General features: G+C 42.0%; 1 protein-coding gene and 1 pseudogene across 1 annotated transcript in view; both read left to right on the top strand.

Annotated features, from left to right (window-relative positions):
* The window catches only part of LMCD1 (LIM and cysteine rich domains 1), a 376,850-nt gene extending 358,863 nt beyond the window's left edge, over nucleotides 1-17,987 (top strand). The window contains exons 6-7 of the mRNA XM_078661667.1: nucleotides 12,342-12,738; nucleotides 12,880-17,987. Coding sequence (XP_078517793.1) covers nucleotides 12,342-12,500 — 159 coding nt within the window. The 3' untranslated portion in view covers nucleotides 12,501-12,738; nucleotides 12,880-17,987. The remainder of the gene's footprint in view (nucleotides 1-12,341; nucleotides 12,739-12,879) is intronic.
* On the top strand, nucleotides 6,008-6,541 carry LOC144782350 (zymogen granule membrane protein 16 pseudogene; annotated as a pseudogene).
* Nucleotides 17,988-20,836: the final 2,849 nt, after the last annotated feature.

Raw genomic sequence — 20,836 nt, forward strand, 5'->3', positions numbered from 1 at the left:
GTAAGTGGTAATAAATCTTACTGTGTTTTCAGATTCAGTTAGGGATTCCGAAACTTTGGGAAATAACAGGTCTTGCCGGTTAAGAGTTTCTACTCTAGACATGGCTTCACTTACAGCCTTGAGGCTGTAACCTCGTGTCAGGAATCTATCCTTCATAATCTCCTTCTCCTGTTCAAATTTATCAGCTGTGCTACAATTTCTACGAACCCGTAGTAGCTCTCCATAAGGTATGCTGTTGATTAGGTTACGGGGATGGCAACTTCCTGCGTGAAGCAAGCTGTTGCCAGCCGTAGTTTTCCTAAACAATGAGCTGATAATTCTATTATCTGCTACCTCCAATTTGAGGTCCAGAAACTCCATGGTGTCCTTACTTATCTGGTGTGTGAATTGAAGATTCAACTCATTGTTATTAAGAAGTTGTACAAACTCAGTTGCTTGTGTAGCAGTGCCATTCCACACACAAAAAATGTCGTCTATATAACGTAGCCAGAGGACGGCGTGGTCTTTGAATAGCCTGATGTTATAGACTACCTGTTCCTCCCAGCGACCCAGGTAGATACCCGCAAAGCTGGGAGCAAAACAGGTTCCCATCGCCGTCCCCTGTGTCTGCCTGAAGATGGTATTGTCAAAAAGAAAAAAATTGTTACTCAAGCACAATTCTACCATCTTAAGTAGCATCTCAGTGTGTTGGAGAAAGCCTAACGATCTTTTAGTGAAAGATTGTCTGCAAGCTTCAAGACCTAGATTTTGCGGAATGCTGGTGTACAGACTGCAAACATCTAGGCCCAGCATTAAGTAGTCAGGAGACCACTCCATATCATGAATGTGGCGCAAGAAGTCACTGGTGTCACGGACAAATGATGGAAGTGATTGTACCAACGGTTGTAGAAAATAGTCTACATACTTGGAAGTGTTTTCCAATGCACTTCCACAGGAGGACACAATCGGTCTCCCTGGTGGCCTCAGTGCATTTTTGTGTACCTTAGGAAGTAAGTACAGAACCGGAAGTTTGGGATATTTACAAGCCAGATATGCAAATTCATCATTACTCAATATATCGTTGTCTCTCCAATTCGTGAATTGGTTACTTACATGCAGCATTGCCTGATCATATTCAGTTCTGGAACTTTGACAATACCTACTGGTGTCAGATAATTGCGCATGTCCCTCTTGTTTGTACATTTCAATAGGCCAGATAACAACATTACCCCCCTTGTCACTTGGTTTGATAACAAATTCATGATTGGATTCTAATCCTATCAAAGCTTTGTACTGTTTAGCAGTTAAGTTGTTTCTGATCAACTTCTTATATGATTTGAGTTTTTTAAACTCCTTGATCATACCTTTCTCAAAACAATTAATTGCTTCACAGTTCACTTGGGGTAAGAACACTGATTTCGGTTTAAAAGGTGTGGGGGCCACCACATCGGTTATTAGATCACTGTTGGCTAAATTTAAAACCGGATCCACATTCAGCCCACCCATTCCAGCTGAATCATGGACAATGTGTAATGTCTCAGTGTCTCCTATTGATAGTCCTACAGGGTCAGTTGCTTGTTCCCTAATACATTTGTCCGGTTTGTGTAGAAACCATTTCTTAAGTTTCAATTTCCGTATATAGTGGAACAAGTCAATTCTTGATGTAGTGTAATTAAAATTGGAAGTCGGACAAAATGATAATCCTAACATTAATACCTCCAATTCATCTTCACTCAAAATGTAATTAGAAAGATTTACCACTGTTTTGGTCTTCATGTTTTCTTGGCAAATTTGCCCCTTGTTCTTGTTCCCACTGGGCTGTCTGTTGGCATAGAGTAATTTGGCTTTGCTCCTCCTCTTCCTCCTCTTCCACGCCCTCTTGCCGGGCTGGCGCTGCTGGTCATGGTACTCGACCTCTCTTTTGCCAGTAGCTCGTACTCCTTTAAAAAGCGTGCTTTTAATATTTCAGCATCGTTGTCACTTCCTTCGTGTCCGGTTTCCACATCACATTGCATGATTAGTTGTGTCAGAGGGGAAATTTCATTGGTAGCGGCAGCAGATTCCATAACCTCAGTTGTCACCAAGGGTATCCCCTCCTTTGATTTCATCTGCGTGGTTTGCTCTTTTCTCAATTTTTCAAATTTCTTGCCAAAGGTTAGAATCTGGCCATTTTTATAGTCTATTTCATCTCTCTCAAACTTGGATAATTTTTTCAATTTAATTTCCTCCTCTAGTTTTTCCAAATGTTTATTCCTTTTGTCCATCTCAGTACTGAATTCTTCATCATTCAGTAATTCTTTTAGTTTGGCAATCAATTCTTCACTTTCTTGTGTTAGTTTGATACTCTCCTTTTCGGCAGATTTTATTAGTAGTTTTAGCATGTTTAATGAACAGTTATGATTGTTTTCCATCCATGCTGTTATTAGTTCAGGATCAGGTTGCTGGAGCGTGGGGGTTATAAAAATACGCAAGCCCCGCGGAATTCGATTACATTCTAGATAGTGTTGGAGTGCTGTGGCTTCCCACCACTTGGATTGCTCTTTTTTGAGCACTCTCCATAGCGTGTCCCACAGCTTCCTCTTATCTTTAACACTGTTGCTGGCGGTTCTGTTAGTATCCCCGCCATTATCAATGCGAGTGGTTTTGTCAAAAAGTCTTGTTGCAGCTTGCTTCCGCTTGGTGTTTCTTGTATCTGCCATTCTTTCAAAACGACCGGTGTACCTGGTCGTATTCTCCCGGTATTATCCGGGCTGCAAGTATCCCTAGCGTTATCGGTTGGTGATCACCAATACGCTAATCCGATTACCACGAACAGGCTCACCACTTGTGTCAAGATCCCACGGCGTTAGGTAATGGTTCACCGACAGGCACCGAAAAGACGAATGCAGCTCCCTGCTCCTCCTCCTCTCGGCTCTCCTCGCGTTCCAATTACTCAGCCCTTGACTGGTTTCCTTCAGGTGGCGTCGTCGTGTGGGCAAAGGTTTTTATAACGTATAAACACAGACTTTTAGCTGGACCTTTGCCTCTGTGTCGGCGGGCTCACGGCAGGGGTAGCCACCCCCAAACATTCAACACACTTTACCAGCGTCGTCTTTCTCGTAGTCTCAGAAAGAATAACACAGGAGCCGTGGCCTCAATAAATGGTGCAGTTTAATGCAGATGCAACGTCCTACGCGTTTCGGAGTAAGCCTACTCCTTCATCACGGGCAAACTTTGTGCATAATAGTGTTTGTAATAAAGTAAAAAAAGATGTCACGTGATAAAAAACATAAACAAAATACTTTGTCATTTACATACTTTTCAATAGTGTTAACATTATAAGTGACCTTATATCTGTGTTTGTTATGGTGAAAGCAAAACATCACTGCTCATATTTCACACCGATTATAATTGTAAATGAGTGTTCGTGACCTGCGCTTTACCCGTCATAAAGCCAACAATCATGCGCCTCAAGATAGCTAATTTAATACCCCAGTGGGTCGGAATGGTACATTCGTAATTTAGTGCTAACGAAAAAATTCATTGCGCAAGTAGGTCACGTAGGACTTGGGATATAAGTGACCTACTTGCGCAATGAATTTTTTCGTTAGCACTAAATTACGAATGTACCATTCCGACCCACTGGGGTATTAATTTTTCCATTTATGTATGCATCGCAATTGAGGCAGCCCACTTGGGCAATACTGTGTTGTTTTCCCCGTCAGCTATCTTGAGGCGCATGATTGTTGGCTTTATGACGGGTAACTTTCAGCTATTGTTAGCAGGGTGAACATATAGCGTAGCGGGCTGGTTCACCACGAATAATACTCTTTTGAGGTTAAGGGTTCGCTTCCTCTATCAGTTAGGTCGCTTTAACCTTGTTATATATTTTTTCAAATGTTATGTTTTGAATTATGATTTACGTGAGTGGTGCACATTATTACTTTACTACTCAAATGTCTCATCATTGAACCCAGTAATGCAAGTAATATGTAATTTCCTGATGTTAAGGATATATGCAGTGCGTAAAGCGCAGGTCACGAACACTCATTTACAATTATAATCGGTGTGAAATATGAGCAGTGATGTTTTGCTTTCACCATAACAAACACAGATATAAGGTCACTTATAATGTTAACACTATTGAAAAGTATGTAAATGACAAAGTATTTTGTTTATGTTTTTTATCACGTGACATATTTTTTTACTTTATTACAAACACTATTATGCACAAAGTTTGCCCGTGATGAAGGAGTAGGCTTACTCCGAAACGCGTAGGACGTTGCATCTGCATTAAACTGCACCATTTATTGAGGCCACGGCTCCTGTGTTATTCTTTCTGAGACTACGAGAAAGACGACGCTGGTAAAGTGTGTTGAATGTTTGGGGGTGGCTACCCCTGCCGTGAGCCCGCCGACACAGAGGCAAAGGTCCAGCTAAAAGTCTGTGTTTATATATATATATATATATATATATATATATATATTATATATATATATTTTTTTGTTTGTTTTTTATTTAATACATATATTTAACCCCTTATTTTCAAGGGATTGCATCACAGTCTTTGTCATTTGATGGGATTCAGTGCTATTGTGCATACACTTAATACCTTCATAGTCTTGTATGTAGATGTAGCAAGATTCAAGCCAATAAAGGGAGTACATGGGGTGTTTTTAGAATATTGGTTTCTGCATGAATCAGAATCTTTGGTGTGTCAGCTGGTGAGAGAAAGAAATGTATGAGGATTACTGCTCCTTGCCTGGTGGAACACATTTCATTTTCACTCAAATGAAGTGGATTTAGACTTAACCCCTTTGCTGCGGCGGCAATTCCGCCGCAGCGCTAGGGGGGAGGGGGGCCGCGCGGCGCTCCCATGCTCGTGACGGAACCGCTCGTCACGAGCCTCGGGCGCGCTGTGCTTGTGACGGAGCGGTTCCGTCACCAGCATAGAAGGGGTTAAATGTTAGTCCCTGCTCCACCTCCTTACTTATCGAATGAGGGAACTTTCCAATAATGTGAAGAGGAACTAAAGGCCCAATTCTACAGCAAGTGTGCACAGAACAAACACCAAATGGCTATCCGTAAACAAGAACATTGAAATCAACATCTGTTAGCCCATTAGGATGTGTATACTTTACAAGAAGCTAGAATGATCTATTCATTACCTGTGGGTCTATGAGAAGCTCAACACCGAACTATATAGCTGAGGATTAAGGGGGATGGGGACAGTCCGATGTGGAAATGCCGACCTATATATGAGGATATTTCTTTGTTACTTGTGAAGTTCTCCATTGCCCATGTGGATATATATGTGCCTGTGATATGCAAATACCTTTAATAAATAAATAACTAAAGATGATAGTACAATAAGGAAATGGACAGAGCTATAATAGTGATGTGCAGAGAGTTTCAACTAGAAGGTTAGTCAAATTGATAGATGCAGAATCTTAACTCCATTGTCCAATGACTGCTCCAATAGGTTAGGAGAAACCTTTCAGCAGATCTTTGAAAACGAGTGCCAAAGAGAAAATCAGGACTCAAAAACGTCCTGAATTGATGGAAGCCGATGCTTAATGTGACCCACAAGAGGAATAGTGTACATAAAATATGATATGATGTTCACACTTTCATAGAACTTGTCATGTAAACCCAATGGCTACTTATGGTGTGGAAACGAGTTTGTGTCATCATTGTTTCCTTTTCAAGGTAATTTAATTGGAAACGTTTTTTTGAAGTGCCTTGCTCATTTGATATTTCTCTGATTGTCCCACTGTCCAAATGTTTGCAATTTAATTGGATAAAAATCTGCTACCTGCTATCTGGAAAAGGGTTTCTGCCTGTACTACGAGCACCTAGACGCCTCCGGTCACGCATCCCACCAACAATCTAGTGATAAAAATCTATCAGATGTACATTGGTCAATACCATATCCTGTACGTCCTGCCTATAGGTGCCACATAGGACTATATAAGTGAGGGCTGGAAGAAAGGCGGAAACACGTCACTGCCTGCTTCTTTTGTGCATAGGATTCATTCTGAAAGCCAGGATGACTGTGTTGCTTGCCTCCCTCCTGCTGGTAGAATCTGCATTTGCTGCAAACATCCAGAGTCGATTCTCCTTCTTTCATGGGGAGTACGGGGCTGGAGGCGGAACCACATTTTCCGACTCAGGACCACATCTGAAAGGACCAATCACAGCCCTTCGGATACGTGAGAATCCCAGCCACATCATTGGTATCCAGATAAAGTATGGCAATGAGTGGAGCCTGTACTATGGCAACACTGCAGGGACAATCCTGGAGGTGACCCTTCACCCTGGTGAGTATATCACCCAGGCCTCTGGCAAATTTGCCTCCTATGTCAATGAGCTGACTTTCCTCACCAACAGAGGGTGCCTCTTTCGATTTGGTCAGCCCTCAGGCACCAGCTTCAATGACTTCCCACTCTACCAGAATGGAATTCTACACCACGTCAGTGGGCGTTACTCTTCTGTCATCCACAGCATCGGCTTCCACTGGGACCGCAGTCCATATGGTGACTGTGTCCACTGTGCTATGGAAGAGAAAAAGCAGAGCAGCTAACTGCCTTTCCAGCCCACTTTGCATGTCTGTAAAATGTACACATATATATGCTTCATCCGCTTGTGGCCAGTAGTAGAGGGACACCAGAACTGTGGTTCCAAGTGTTTGCCTTTGTGTAGGAAATCCGCCATTCAGTACCAATGTTTTACCCTACTTTATACAGACAGCCAGAAATGTCATCCAACCAAATAAAATTACTATACAATGTAAAAAGAAAAAAGAATCTACCTGATCACAATCATGTGATCTCCAGCTCACCTCAGTCATCTCTGATCCTGGCACACAGACAGAAGTGGCATGTCTATCACTCTCTTGGCCTAATTATTGGCTACAGAAATTCCCTGCATCCCATGCTTTCCCAGCCAGCTATGCTCCCCTGGGGTGGACAAAGTGCGACAAAAAACCGTTTCAGTGACAGATATGTAAGGTCTGCTTACAACAGAGGGGCATATTATCAAGGGATTTATCTCCGCTTTTTTGGCTTTAAAAGCCAAGAAAGCGGAGAAAAAATTATCTCCCTATCAGCAACAGGGTGCTAACACGCACATTCGCATGTTAGCACCCTTTTTCTGTACGCTTCCTCTTGCATCTCTAATGGGATGCAAAGGGGGCGTTCCAGAGAAAGATAATAGGAGAAATGTTGTTAAGCGACATTTCTCCTATTATCAAGGATTTCGCTAACCCTGTTAGTGATAAAAAAGCAGCGCTAACCGCGGTTAGCGCTGCTTTTTTTACACCTGTTATTTTCCTGACTTAGCCATGATATCCTATGGAAGGTGGATATCATGGCTAAGTTTGTGCGCCCCTATTATCAAGCTAACACCAAACTTCGAGAGATTATCGTTGGTTTTCCAGCGATAATCTCTCATTTGGCAGTTAGCGCAAGGATTTTTATCACTTCTGAGATAAACCTTGCTAATAGCAAGTTATCTCTGCACTAATTTCCGGCGATGCTTAGCGTTAAAAAATTCGTTGCTAAGCCTCGTTAGCGATAAATATCGCTAATCGTTGGTAATATGCCCCACAATCTTTTGCTGCTTTGATTGACGTTGCCAATAGAGCTGTGTCCACCTTTGCATTGGGAAGGATTCTCTACTCCATTACAGTGCAAAGGGATTGTTTGCAGTGAGATGCAAACCACCCGGTCATTATTACTCATGGTTTGGAACAGTGTTCGTGGCTTATTGCACATACTTTCAAATGTTGGGGCAGCAGCAGCATATGTCCATCCCTTCACTCACATTATCAATGTGCCGGCATTGTCTCCCGGTCCATTTAAGGCTCAATTCTACAAATTGTGGCACATTGTGACTTGGGCATCCATCGCAAATACATGCATCAGTGTGTGGGGCTGTGGGCTTGTCCTCCCGATGTTTACAGACTGCAGATGCAGAGCCTAAGCTGCCAGATTTTGACAGCTTGCACTTTTTCAAATGGACCATCTGCCCGGGCGGTCGGTAAACTTTCCATTCCAGTTGACCAAAGAGGCAAGCAACATTTATTGTTATTTCCATTTTTGTGTGCCTGGCGGAAGGAAAGCGCTTTTACCCCCTCCTATCCCCTGAGACTCACAAGAGCTTGCAACTAGTGCCTTGCAATTCATTACAGCCTTTAGGAATCACACTTCTGTGCATTGCGAATTGAGGGGCATATTACCAACAACTAGCGATCATTTTTGTCTCTAACTTGTTTAGAGACAAAAATTATCGCCGCACATCGGCGATTTTTATCGCAGATAAACCTTGCTATTAGCAAGGTTTATCGCAAATGCGATAAAAAACGGCCGCAATGCATGAATATCGCTGAAAAGTCAGCGATATTCATGCATTATCGAGCAAATGCTCTTAGCCATGTTATCCGCCTCCCATTGGATAACATGGTGAAGAACTGCTCAGGGCAGGTGTTAGCTTTTGGAGATATTCGCGCTTAGCGCGAATATCTCCAAAAGTTGGTAATAGGAGATAGCGATGTTAGCGACTGTTTCCAGTCGCTAACATCTTGGCACGCCCACTTTGCATGTCATTAGTGATAAATATCACTGACATGCAAAGCGGGGCCCAAGATGGTCGCTATCTTCTATTAGCTGTCACTAACTGGTGTTAGCGACAGCTTGGTAATAGGGAGATAATTTTATCTCCGCTTTCTTGGCTTTTAAAGCCAAAAAAGCGGAGATAAACCCCTTGATAATATACCCCTGAGATCTTGAATTTGCACTATCAGTTGAACATGAGTGTCAAGATATCTACTCTCAGTACCTGAACCCATTGATGAGCCTTAATCGCCTTCTCGGTCCATAAATATACTGTGCTAAGCGCTTGAGGGATTCTTTACAAGTCCTGGCTTTGGCAGAGTGCTCTAAGAGTTAAATTTGGGTCATATATCCTCGTTCTTTGATGTGTATTCTTCAGGCAGTTATTCACCTAAATGTACCTTTTTGCCAAGGCATGATGTAAGCATGTCACAATGAGGCAGAGAAGACACTACTGTCACCAAATGGAAGCATATGGGTCCCCTTGATCTAACACTACTCCCATCGCTGGGTCAAGCTATACAATTATGCCTACGATTCAATGCATGGAAGGTGGTTGATGGTGTCATATTTTGTTGACCTTCTTGAAACTGATCTAGGGCGAGACACTTCTGCGTTCAGTAGGGGCAGACAGAGCATCAAATGTCCAAAAAGGGGTCAGTGCACGTCCTAATAACACAGTCCTACAGTGGTCTGCTTTGATAGCAGTTCTAGCCAGGCATCTTTGCCAAACTTGTGCAGATGATGCTTTCATTTCCAAAGATGTGCAGTGCGAATTACCGCTCATGCTATGATTTTTAAGTGCTACCATCAGATGAAATAAAAAGAAAAGGAATAAAAAAATGCTTGTCAGAATTCATTGCATTTTGTTTGCACTGCCATGTGCTTGAGATTAATTCCAATCTGTTCGTCTTCAATATGGGAATCTATTGCCTGGGGTTATCCACTCAGACAGATTCCTTTGCACAAGAAGGGCCATATTTTTAGGACTTGTAAACAAACCATGCGTTGAATGCTTGAAATCTAGACGTTGGCTGGGCTCCTGGCGTTTTTTATGCATCGGCCTTGACAACCACATTTTAAGAGGGATTTTGTGCGTGCGGATGCGTGTGTGTGTCTATGTGTGCACGTGTGTTTGGTTGCACAAACATGAAAACGATAAAGTCTAAATTTGGCATGTGTTTAATCTATGCACATTACATTTACACATTGCTATTTTAGACCAATGATTAATCCAGTGCTTGCTTGGTGTGAGTCAACAGCTAGAAGTCGATTCATAGTATTAGAAATCTGATGTGCTCCATTCCCTAGAACATGATCTTCTCTGAATTGTAAACTACACGCCTACTTACACCTTCTCACTCACTAGCATAAACCCAATTTTGATGGTGTTGTCTACTGCATTACCTAACTCCCCTTGATGGTTGGAAAATCACAAAATTATACACCTAACACATTGGTCATGAAAGCAATAGCTTTGTCCCAAACTGAAGGAGGCTATACCTTACGTGCTTCTGTTCCCAAACACTGTTTCACTCCCCTGAAGGTGAAGACTACAAGATATTCAGAGAGCTATACCTCTTGTGATCCTAGTCAACAAGATTTCCGTCACTCTCAAGGATGCCATTATTGCGTTCCACGCCTTGTTCTTTTGCAGTGCTCCGGTATCCGCAAAAAGGTTTCCATCTCAGGAGGGTCCTGTCAACCAGAAGCCAACCCTGTGTGTGACTAGACATTCAGCTGACAGAGAAGAAACAGAACCTGATTTAGATTTAGGTGGCAATAGAAAATTATCCTGGTGGAATTCCTTCCTCTTTAATATCACTGGGTCTTGAGCTCAAATGTCCGTGGACCCGATAATTCTCGGCACGGTGCCTACTCTAATCATGGGGTCCCACGCTGCAACTCTGGGCAATAGCTTGCTTAGTCTCCACACCGGCCCTAATCGCTAAGGATGCCTGGCTTCACCAGGGGGGTGCCCAGGAGTTGGGTGCCTCACAGGAACAGGCCAGGACGGGTTCCTCAGCGGTTTATTCAGCGCGGGGACACACTGGTAAGTGTAACCATGCGCTTTATAAGCTTCACAATTTAATTTTTTTATTACTGAGATTGATGACATTCTACGGTTAGAGTCTGCAGAAGTAGCATATATTTATCCTCAGCTGTTGAGGATCTCCACAAACCACAGTGCCCAAAAAGCAATACATCTAACATGAAATAACTAGGACCTCATTCTAAGAGACTTGGGAATACTACAAAGGTATTCCTACTCCCAAAATTACTGATACTGTGGAAAGTGGTAAAAATGTGGGAACATCGCAGTATTCCGGGTCATCCTCCGAGAGAACCTTTAGAAATCGGGATTGCCAGTAGGAAACAGAATTCTCACTATGCAGCAGTCCACCCCTTCCTTACTTTCTCAAGCATTTAAATGCTGAATTGCCCTGGGGGAAATAACTGGAAGTGGGTATTCCAACAGAAGTTGTAATTCAGTCAGAAACGCTAATACATTCTGAATCTGAAATTCCTCCAAACTTAGAATGGAGATACATAAACCAATGTATTACATACGACGTAATCACTCTATACTCAGTTCTAGTGCCATATATATTCCTGACTGTATATAACCCATTCTATTTTATAGTAACCAAGTATCTTCAACTTGTCATTGTATTCTTGTTTGCCTGCAGTTTGTTATAGTGTAAAATAGATCACAAATGGCATATGACATGAGTGCTTTACATAACAGAACAGATCAGTTTACATGAGCATCAACAGTTGCAGAACAAAAGTTACAGCACACCCTAAATATATAGAGAAACAAGGCATATAAGTGTTAGGACAACAATGAAGCAGCTGATGGAAGTGCCGCACACTATAAATTACTGAGTCATAGGGTGGGGAGACTGCAGCTAAGATGGCTGTCCTTGTCTGACAGGGTATCGAGCAGCAGTGATGTTTATGTGAGCAAATTAGCAACCACAAATGAGTACTTCATCGTGGGTAATGATCACCAAAGTCTCTGACCGACTCTCTCTGATGAATGCCTAAGGGTAAGTACGTTAATCCTGAAGATAGGGTTGGGTTGAAGTCGGGGCTGGTGCCGTTCAGATGTATAGAGTGTCCATTGTCCATCCCCTGGAGCTTCCTCAGATCCCAGTCGAAATCCACCGGTTACCCATCATGTTGAGCATGAGGTGATCCCGGCAGAAGACCTGTCAAGTTCCCAGCTCCCTCCTCCTGCATCATCTCAGTCCATTCGATGCATCTGGTATGACGGAGAAGTGCAATCAGAGGGATAACTGACACAGCAAGCATCTGGCACCATAGAACTTTGTAGGTGAAATATGATTTCGAATGTTGGGGCTATCAAGTTTTGTATGACATAGTTGGTGTTGATGTCGTAGGCGCCACTGGATGGTGAAGCATGGGTGTGCTGGAGCAGATGAGGCCCTCAAGGAATTCCGTGGGTGGGCTGATGCCTTACTGCCAGTTTGCCTGAGCTAAAAAGAAAATCATTAGATATTGGGTGCATCTACAGTTGAAGATTGAAGCCTAGGAAGAAATACTAAGTCTTGTGTAAAACTAAAATGTATATAATCAATTTTCCTTAGGGTAACAATTTGTTTAGTATGCTGTACTACATATTTCATGATGGCTACCAGATACCTGAAATATCAACTATCTGGTAGTAGAGGATTTGCTTATGGTGATAAATGATTTCATTGCCAAGGACGATGTGCATCTCATATGATAATTTTTGTTCCACAGATCATTTTCTCAGAAGACTATGAGCTGGCAGAAGGCCAGACTTGGCACAAGAAACACTTTTCCTGCTTCGATTGTGAGGAGCTTCTGATCGGCCGACCTTATGTGCTGGATAAGGATGTTCCTCTGTGTGGAGCCTGCAGTCAAGCCAGGCAGTGTTAGAAGATGAATCTCATGATGTGGGGGTTGCCTGATAACTCAACACACTATGCCCAACAATTGACATTCTGCAGAAATTGCAAACACCCAACCTGTCTGCTCTATGAATTGTGCTAGCAGAGACATTTTTCGAGCTCAGAGGTGTCAATGTTTGTCAAAGCGAGGTACATGGGGATAAAAACACATCATTAAGATCTCCTGAGGTTCCAGTGTTAGATGTGGTCTTGATCCTGACAAATGTGTCTTAACCTCTACCGCGCTAGCGGGTTTTCCCGCTGTGCGCTGGAATTTGAAAATCGCGCGTATTGTGACAAAGCCAGCTCGTCATCCGCGTAGCGCAGGTAATGCCCATGACGAGCTGGCTTTGTCATCAGCGCTCAAGGGGTTAAACTCAAGAGTAGGACATAATCCTGAAGGTTATGTGCACAGTCCCTAATTAATTTCTTGTATGTATATAGATGTAAGTTGATTGGGGACGGTATATGTAACAAGACCTTCCCTATAGGTTAAGGCATTGAGCTCCAAATTATGGGCTCTCAGAATCAAGATTGCCTTTGACACCCACAGAGACCCCATTGGACTGTTTAGATATGCCTCTTTGACAAACCTTGACCCTCACATGATATATATGAAATTTGGGTGATCAAGTACAGATTAAATAAAGTCTTTATGTTAACCTGTGGCACACATAGAATTACATGGCAAGCAATAACACCTATGCCACTTCTAGTTAGTGCCGGGTAACAACACCTTACCGCCTTGTCATTGTAAATACAAGAACCCTGCTAGAACCTATAAACGTACACATACTGCATTGTTTTGTGTTACATGTTTCTTATTGTTAATGATTCGTTAATGTCATGTTGCTCAAGGAATCTGCCATTTTGAAATAGGATTAGAGGTTTTGAAGGATAATAATGTACCAGTGTTTAGGTCCTCAACATTGTTTCTTTAAATCATTAGTGAATACAGTGAGAACATAAAATCCATCATGGGGTGGGATTGCTACCCATGGTAACCTGGTGACAGAGTGTATAATATGTATGGGGATGCTCCAAGGGTATTACTCTATTACCAATGTTGAGGTGAAGAGAGTTCACTCAAAGGAAGTTAAGATGCCCCTCTTCACCACTTCACGATGATAAACAGCATTTTACTGTTGGTGGATCTGCATATATGGTTTTAGCCATGCTTTACTTTTTTAATATACAGATGTTATAAAGAAAGGTATTTAAGTAGGACCACAGCACAATGTGTTCAATCTGTGCTGATATAAAATCTTGCTAAGTAGCCCTGGTCTTTTTCTCTTTAAAGTGGTTGTAAAATTAAATCTGTGCTGCAGTAAGCAATGATTTCCCCATATAATTAGGCTCTACTATGGGGATAATGTTCAACTTGACCAATGCACTGTACTAATAACATTTTAGGTGTATGTATGTTTATTACCAAGGCTGGTTCAAATGTGTTATTTAGCTACATGTATTGTCCCTACCCTGCCATATTCTATTTATGCATATATTATTTACAAAAGAACTGGATGATTGAAACCTGTCTGATAAAGCTCTCTACCAGCATATTATCAGAATATACTGTAAATAGAATTGTTCAGTATTGACCATTTCTGTGGCACTACACACCGCAAACTGGAATGTCTTTCGGCACTTCGATAACAAGTGTCATTATTGTCCAACTCAGTGGGACTAATTTCACTGACCTCAGATGGTTACAGGATTAATTAGCAGTCCCAATAATACTACCTGCGTCTCCTATTTCTAAGGCTCAGGTAGATCCCTACTGCAATATTCAACCAGTAGAACTGTTTTACTCAGTGTAAAATAGTGGCAAAACAGCATTATTGGAAAGGTTGTCCCAACAACTGTTGGTTTGTAAGTATAGGAGGACTTGGCTTCAAATGGCTGCCATTTTCTGGCGATGGGTTCAGGAGATTGAAATTTCAGTACAGGGGCTCCAAGAACCATCATATCCCACTACTGCCATACACAGACATGCCCAAACTCTGTTGTTTCAGCTTATTTATGCTCAACAAAGGTATGCTTCTATTTTAATAGTCAAGACACAGTGTTGATAATGGGAACTTGTATTGACCCTACGGTGGGAAAGACAGACATATCTGGTGTATAAGGAGTATACTGATTCAAATGCCGACTTGGACTTCTAATACCCTAGTATTTTTAGAGCCAGCTACAATCAATTACACCCCAATTTGAATTCTCAATTTGTTTTAAATCTAGGGCTCATAGATAAGCATTTCACAGCACCCTAATGAGTGTCAGAATATACTTTCCATGATAGGTATCTTTAGATTTATTATTTTGATCCATGTTAGATCAGGTCTTTAAAGGCAACAATGTGACCAGGAGTCTGAATTCTTTCAATTTCAAGACTCAAGGGTCTAAATTGAGGCACATAACATCCCCCATTCTGATGTTATATATATATATATTCTGTTTCAGTACAGGTCTCATCTCATTTATGCAAACATTTTGAGCAGCTCAGAGGAGCGCTCTGAGATCATTGTTTCTTGACAAGTTGTGAGGGAATTTTGCACTAAACCTTATAATATATTCTTATTTGCAGTATTGTGTTCTTGTTTTAATGTTCACAACCTCACAAAGCCCAAATAATATATGAAAGAAGATGTGGCCTAGCTGCTCAAGCTGCTACCATTGGAACCTTGATACCTAAGTTTGAATCAGCTTCAGAGATAGCTCAACTTTGTGTGATTCTGAGCAAATCACTTAATTTCTCTGTGCCTAAGTGTGTGTACAATTGTAAGAAACTAAATTGTTGGCTGCCTCGTTTGTGATCCTTGGTCAAGCAGCACCCACAATCTTTGTCAATGTAAGGCACAAGCAAACCCCAAATTAACCTGTGCTCAACAATCTGGTAGCTTGGCACAAAGCAGTGAAGCTTAACTTAGAGGCAACGTATTGAGTATTTATACAACAGTTCAAACAGTAATAGAGTAAACACACAACACCAATAAAATCCTGCACTAACTTAGAACAATAGGACAAAATGTAATGAATAAAACAAGATCCAAATGACAAAAATTAAATTAGTAGAATCAGAGTTATGTATTTTTAAAGATGTTTGGTAAAATAGCACCAAGAAGCAGACAGCGCCAACCAGGGATATCTGGTCACTCTGGACCAGGTCAAAGACACACTTTCACACCAACCACGATGGATGTGCAGGTCAGCTACAGTCACCAGGTTAGGACCGCTGAAGTTTTCCTTCTGAAATCTGTGTCAAGAGTCCTGGTCGCATTGGAGGAGTCCACCAGGAGAAGGGAGAGTGTCACTGGAGGCTATATGAGTAAAGCGAAAATCATTCATGGTGTCACAGATAGGCAGTGCTGAGCTTCTCGTTGGCGAACCCTCACTAGCAGTCAATGCTGTAGCGAGAAGAAGCAGCTGCCAGAGGTTTGCATTAAATCGTGGTGTGTGCGGCGAGATCTCAGCACTAACAGGCCCATTCACAGTCACGAAGAGCACAAATACAATTCCCAGAGCCTCATCTAGGTTCCAGGACATGAAGGACACCACTTGGGGGTCAGTAACTCACTTCAGCTGGGTCCAGGTGCTGATGCAGGATGTTGGGGAGCCATTTATGCCCCTAAGGCTCAGATCTGGAGGCCAGAAGACTAGCTTGTAGACACGCTGGTGCCTTGGGTTCAGTGTTGAAGTTGCAAGTCCAGTTCTCTTCTCACCCAGGCAAATGAGCAGCAGGTCAGCATAACAGGGCAGCAGTTCCTCCAGACCAGCAGTCCAGCAGAATGGCAGTCCTTTAGAAGCACAGCAGTCCTTTTTCCTGGCAAAGTATCTACAGGTCCAGAAATGACCTGAAGAGTTGAGGTCTGAGGTCCATATCCTCTGGAGGGTGATCCAAAGTTTTGAAAAATCCCCTTTGAAGTTCCCAGGCATCCTGCCTTTCTTGTCATGGATCCAGACTAACTATAGGGGGTATGCAGACCTTTGCGTGGAGGCAGTACATAGCCTACTTAAGTGTATGTAAGGCTGGACCCTGCTCCTCCCTCTCATGCTGCCAGTGATGACCCATCCAAGCACACCTAGGCTCTGTGTTGTGTGTGGCTGTCTAGGAGGAATACACAAAACCCAACTGTCAGCTACTTGCAGTCATGTGACTTAGAGACAGGCTGCAGGCACTAAATGCCAACTTTGGAAATGTGGTATTGTCAAAATTGTTAAGTAAAATCGGACTTCACCATGTGTTAGGATTTCTCATTAGAATTCTAAATACACCAAACATGAAGGGATTACCTGTTCCCATTTGGAAATAACAGCTAATTAAATGTAAAAAGATAACCCCATTATTATCCAACGGGAGAAGTGGGTCTTGCAGTAGTGAAAAACGAATTTAAGATTTTTTCACTACCAGGATATGGAAAAAGTAAAAGTGCATGTCAACATTTTTAAATATACTGCACCTTGCCCTCTGGGCAATTCAGGGCCTACCCTAGGGCTGACTTCTATGTATTAAAAAGGAAGGTTTGAGCCTGGCAAGAGGTTTACTTCGTCCGGTCAAAATGGAAGTTTAAAACTGCACACAGGCTGCAGTGGCAATCCTGAGACATGTTTCAAGTGTACAATCACTACTGCAGGCCCATGAGTGGCATGTAATTTACAGACCCTGTGTACATGTAGTACCACTTTAATAGGGTCTGATAAATAAATTAAATATGCAATTGGGTGTAAGACAATGTTAAGATGTTTAAAGGAGAGAGCACAAGCACTTTAGCACTAGTTAGCAGTGGCAAAGTGCACAAAGTCCTAAGTGCATCAAAACCGAATTCAGCAAAAATATAGGAGGAAGACAAAAGGTTTGGGGGCCACCCTGAAGAGAGGGCCAGGCCCAACTACAGTGTATTGGTGTAACCCCCACATTATGTACACAATCTTGTTAATCATCTCCCAGCCCCTCATGTAATGTACGGCTCTCAGATGCTTCAGAGATAAGTTTGTGCTATATAAATACCGTTAAATATATACATATTATTGTATTGAGGCATAATTAAGGGATATTCCTGGGTTCTACTAATTATACTGGAAATATCCGTGAAGCTTACACACCTGGCACTCAATAGGAGGCTATTGTGTTTGTCATGAGCTTATAGGTGAAATACAACCAAAGGTACAGTGATGTCTAAAATCCAGCTCTCTAGCCTCACACTTTCTGGTACCCACTGGGAATGGCATGCCTCTCATGTTCAACTTTACATCAACCTATTTTTCCATGAAAATCACTGTTTGTTTAGCCTGGGGAGGAGAATACTTTGTGTCTGTCCAGCTGCTTTACCTGTTTTACCTGTAGTGTCATAGCAACAATATCAATACATCAATATCAATAAGTGTACTATTAGGTGCTTATTTTCTTATAGTTGTAGTTCAACGCCATGCCCATGAATATTTCTTAATTTTAATAAATTGAGCTAATAATTGTCAAGTACTTTAGTCTGATGTCTTTTATTTAAACACAGTCAGTTTTAACCTGCACTCCTCCAAGGGGTAAGTGGCTGTTGGATTGTCTGGAGCACTGACCAATGTGTGAAACGCTGCACGGTACGTTGCCACTCGTGGGGCCCTGAAGTCTCCTACACGTAGTGAGTTCAGTCAATCATGATGGTGACAAAGCCTTTAAGTGAGGGGCATTCTACTTGTATCCGGATCTGCCTGTACACTGTCTTTCTCACTGCCCACTCCAGCAGTCTTTACAAAGCACCCAGCTTTCTTTTTAGGTCAGGCCTTAGCCAAGACCATTGACTTTTGATAAAAATGTACACATTTAATAATAATAATAATAATTTTACTTAGCAAAATATTTTGTTAGTGTTAAAATTTGATATGAATTATATACTTAGAGGAGCTTTCAATAATCTCTGATCATTCATTGGTCTACTTGAGTGTCATTCATGTTTTGCTTCCACACATCTCTGCATACAGCAAGGGCCACCGGTCTACCCACTTGAGCAATAGACTCCCTCCACTGTTGCTAAAAACTGTTTGCTGCAGGAGGTGTGGGTTGTTGATTTTATCTAAAAGAAAAAATAAATCCCTACTTTTATCACTTTGCGATTGGGTTGCAGCACCCAGACACTTCTACTGGGTCCTCACCACCGCTTGCAGCGTGCCACATACTGCACTTGCAGTGCAAGCGGCGTCCATTTCTGAAATGGTTTTAAATCTATTCTAAAATGGGTGCCCATGGTATGTTCATAGATGTGCATGTTCAGGCAGCCATGTTTAATGATTTTGTAAAACATTATAACAAAAACAGTGAATAATGTCCACATCAATGTCTCATAATTTTCTTGCATGGATTTTGATTCCTGTTTTTCTGCATGGCGATATCAACCATCAATTTGCAATTCATGAAACAGCCAGAGGCACCACAGTCATTAAGAAAAGTGCAAAGGATCCGGTGGGTGTGGTGACTTTGATGGGTAAATAGTAAGGAGCTAGAGGGGGTGCAATCTTGTCTTGTACAAATTGGCCCATCCATAAATTGCCAAGATGGGGATAGGCCCATTTGATTTTATGCAACTTTGGGCATTTTCTTATATAATAATGCAGTAGAGACAGAGTCCCTCTTTATGACATCAAGTTTTCTCCTCTTTTTCCAAGGGTCTCCTCAAGTTCCCAGTTTGCAAGGGTGTTGTATATTTTAAGTTAACATTGTAATGCTATTGCTTTAATGTTTCTACCTGTTGTTTATCCTCGAAATCCCTGTTGCAATCTGTTGCTATGGTTTTGTAATGTTCCATGTTCCAGAGACAGGAGTTAACTAGCTTCTATCTGGAGCAGATGTGGTACTGTGCTCCTCTACAATAAATCTACTTATTTTTGTATTTTAAGGACTATTTTACTACAAAGGGCTCTCCTAATTTGCTGCCAGACTTGGGGATGTCTTCTGTCTCCTTAACAGATGAGATAATTCCCAACCTTGACTTTCATTCCTACGATTTGGTCATTGTGTCTCTATCTGAAGGGTGGAGTTAGTCAGTGTCTGTGACTCTGTTAGGTGGGTCAATTGACAACTCAAGCCAGTTCCTCTTTCACCTCTTCTCCGCCCATTGTAGAAAGCTGCTGCAGCTGCTACATCGGTCCACCCAGTCTAAGCTACCAATTGGTAACATTTGCTCACATATGCTACAATGTAGCTTGTACCTTGTTTTGAAGTCAGTAAACTCACATGGACTAAGTGGGTAGTCTGTTCATTTTAAATACACTGGTAAATTGTTTTAAAAAGTCCGCATATTGTCTTAGAAAATGGCTATCCTGGCTAACGTCATTGATCACGTGTGTAGCCCACGCCAATGTGTCTTTAGTCCAATGAGTAGAATAATCAAGGGCGTAGTGAATCACCCACTATACCAGCTTGAGCAGGGGTGTCACTGGACAAATGTCATTGTTTTTTATGTTTTTTTTTTAATTTTGAACTGCAAAATCTAGGTCGCAAATCTGAAGCAGATACCAATAATTCACACTGCAAGACAAAGAACGATGACACAGTTGTCTGGTGGGGGCTTAGAGTGGCACACAAACAAAACCTGGTAACAGTGATAAACAACATGTAAAAGAGGCAGTACAAATGAAGGGAGGAAAGAATCCAAGTAAATGAAGAAATATGGAAGGACACAAAAAGCAGGAGGCAAAGAAGGCTGGAAGGAACAAAAGAAAAATGGAAAGAAGGAAAGAAAACTAGAACGGAGAAAAGAGAAGGAAGGACATTTTCCTCGGGAAACAGGAACAATTTGTGTAGACTTTCCTAGAAAGGGTCGGAATCGCATAATTCGCCCACAGACCCATTGGCAGCCATTTATAGCTCAAAGTGGGAGGGTGGGGGGGGGGGTTATTTCTCGGGCTACTCACATTGAGAATAATTGTGACTTTTACTGGCCAATGGGAAAAGAGTGACCTCGATTTAAAAAAGGAAACTTGCATTTGGCAAGAAAAGATTGAAATAATTGGGGATCATTATTTCCCCAATTAGATCTAATTTTGGGTATATGTAAAGGAGGCTCAACCACTGAGGGTGTTGAGATGGAGGAATCATTGCTGCTCAGCCCATTCTCAAATGCCACTTCCAACGGGAAACACCTGTTACAGCGGAAGCACTGCATCGCGTTGCGATCGCAATGCGACTATTACATTACGGATGGAAGCACACCGCATGCTACCGCGCCGCATGCTAAGACGTTGCAATGACTTCTACATCGCTAGCCATTACATCGCCAGCGATGACATGGCCCATTACATCGCCAGCGATGTCATCGCATATCGCATCATGATGGGGAA

The sequence above is a fragment of the Lissotriton helveticus genome, chromosome 9 (assembly GCF_964261635.1).
Source record: "Lissotriton helveticus chromosome 9, aLisHel1.1, whole genome shotgun sequence".
Taxonomy (NCBI): Eukaryota; Metazoa; Chordata; class Amphibia; order Caudata; family Salamandridae; genus Lissotriton; species Lissotriton helveticus.